This window comes from Pterocles gutturalis, unplaced genomic scaffold (genome assembly GCF_000699245.1).
Source record: "Pterocles gutturalis isolate BGI_N339 unplaced genomic scaffold, ASM69924v1 scaffold33906, whole genome shotgun sequence".
Lineage (NCBI taxonomy): Eukaryota > Metazoa > Chordata > Aves > Pterocliformes > Pteroclidae > Pterocles > Pterocles gutturalis.
This window is the reverse complement of record NW_010101792.1, coordinates 3,308-5,394: the sequence shown is the minus strand read 5'-3', so window position 1 is coordinate 5,394 and position 2,087 is coordinate 3,308. Positions and strand designations below refer to the sequence as shown.

The following is a 2,087-nucleotide window of genomic DNA, read 5'->3' as shown; positions in this document are numbered from 1 at the left end:
GCCCAGAGAAGCTGTGGATGCCCCATCCCTGGAGGGGTTCAAGGCCAGGCTGGATGAGGCTTGGGGCAACCTGGGCTGGTGGGAGGTGTCCCTGCCCATGGCAGGGGGTGGCACTGGGTGAGCTTTAAGGTCCCTTTGACACCAAAACCCTTCTGTGATTCTGTGAAAAGTTATGGGGGCCACTCAACAGCCTTGTTAATCAAGGAGAAGCGTGAACTCTTCTGGAAGGAAGGCAGGTTGCCACATGTACAGCCCTCATGGTGTCTCATGGGATCAGCCTCATAGATGACAGCCACAGAGCTCCAACCTCCTGGTCTGGGCAAACAGTGGTTTTGAAGGTTGGGGCATGAGATGCTCATCTCTGAGGCCAGGAGAGCTCGAGGATCACCCTGTTACCTGGTCTGTAAGGTGGGAAGCCTGTTCCAGGGCAGTTGGGGTGCACAGGCTGATTAAAAAAAAAAAACATCTTCCCACCTTTATCTCCTGGGAAGATGCCAACGTGGCTTTCAGAGCCCAGCCTTCAGCGATAGACGGTATGTATTTGGAGTTGGCGTTTTTCCGAGCTGTGGGGAAAGCTGTAGGCTGCTGTTAGATAGAGACACAACCTCCTCATCGCCGGGTGTCTATGGGAACAGAATACTCGCTGAAAGCAACCGGGGGAACAGCGTTGCCCACGTTTCCCAAAACCCGCTTCCAAACAGCGGCTGTATCTGGTGAAAAGGCTGTTTGCCCTCTAGTCTGGTAGGCTGGGGGAAGGGGCTGTTCCTGCAAATTTCCCTCCTGTGAAAGGACGTGTGTTGCTAAAAGGGTCTCTGCCACCTTCCAGCATCTCCAGAGCCCCCAGCATCGGCGGTTTGCGCTGGACGCCTCGCAGTACGCGCCTGTGGATCGCATCATCTCACAGCTCACCAACAGCTTTGTGGAGCAGTCAGACAGGTGAGGCTTTGTGAGTCTTGGTAGCTCTTAGAGCTGGAAAGCAGCGTGGTACTGCTTGGCACGCTCACGGGGACAGGGCCTGGATCTCCACACTGCTGTGGTGCTGGTCCCATGCCCTGTGCCAGGGAATCGGCCAGAGCGAAGCAGAGGGCTGTGGGTGGTGGTGGGACCGACCTGGCCCCTGTCAGGTGAGGTTTAGACAAGCCATGGGAGATGTTCTTGAATTTCTGTGACTTCTCTGCTTCAGGGAAGTTCCTGTGGACTTCTAGTGCCTCTTAAGCTAGAAAGGAGAGCTGGGCCCATCTCCTCCATCCCCCTGTCCGGCACAAACCCTGCTGCTCTGTACCCAGACCTTGGGCTGTTGGGAAGGCTGAGGGATCCTGCACTGCCCATCTCCTCTGCCAGCAGCAGTCTCGCTGTTTGCTGAGCCTGATGGGTCTAAAATGTCTTATCACCTCTTGAGCAAGGGCTTCAAAAATCCTGCACCGCAGAAAAGCTTCATTTCAGTGGGGGAAGAGTGTTGCTGGGCCTAGAGAGCGCGAGCATGAACTGACGGTTCTTCGCAGGGTGCTGTGGTCCTGCATGACGGGTGAACGCTTGGTGCCTCCAGCACAAGTTCCTGGAGGAACTGAGATGCCGGCAGCAGAGCTGGGTAAGAAAAGGCAGCAGCCTGAGCACGGTGCTGTGGATCTGTTCGTTGATACGGAGCGTGATCATGGCCTGAAGACCAAGGGATGGTCCCCGTGCCTGCCCAGGGACAGGGGCAGTGATCCTGGAGGAGGAGGGAGGTTGTTGAATGGCTCTGGGGGGCTGCTTGTCAGAGCAGGACTCGGCAGAGGGGTCTCTGCTGTGCAGGGCACCACAGAGCAGTCTGGGGTGGGGGATACAGGTCCAGGCTTGGCTCCTAACCTGGGCTGGGGGACTCATGGAGCGGCTGCTCGTGTCAGAGAGGCAATTGCTGCTTCATCTGAACCTCGTAAACAGCAAACACTCGGGTCTGTGGGCCATCCTCTGCAAGGACTGCCCGCCTCCAGGAAACGCCAGCCCTCCTCTGGACACAGCACCCGGGCGGGGAAGCGTCCGAGGCTGGAGCTGGGTGCTGGCCTCTCCCCGTACGAGCAGCCGAGCCCGGTGGACAGTGGGATGGGTGC

General features: G+C 57.6%; 1 protein-coding gene across 1 annotated transcript in view; it reads left to right on the top strand.

The window, feature by feature from the left end:
• The window catches only part of DBF4B (DBF4 zinc finger B), a gene marked incomplete at both ends in the record, with an annotated part of 9,118 nt that extends 8,182 nt beyond the window's left edge, over window positions 1-936 (top strand). The window contains one exon of the mRNA XM_010084536.1: window positions 827-936. Coding sequence (XP_010082838.1) covers window positions 827-936 — 110 coding nt within the window. The remainder of the gene's footprint in view (window positions 1-826) is intronic.
• Between the last annotated feature and the right edge of the window lie 1,151 nt (window positions 937-2,087).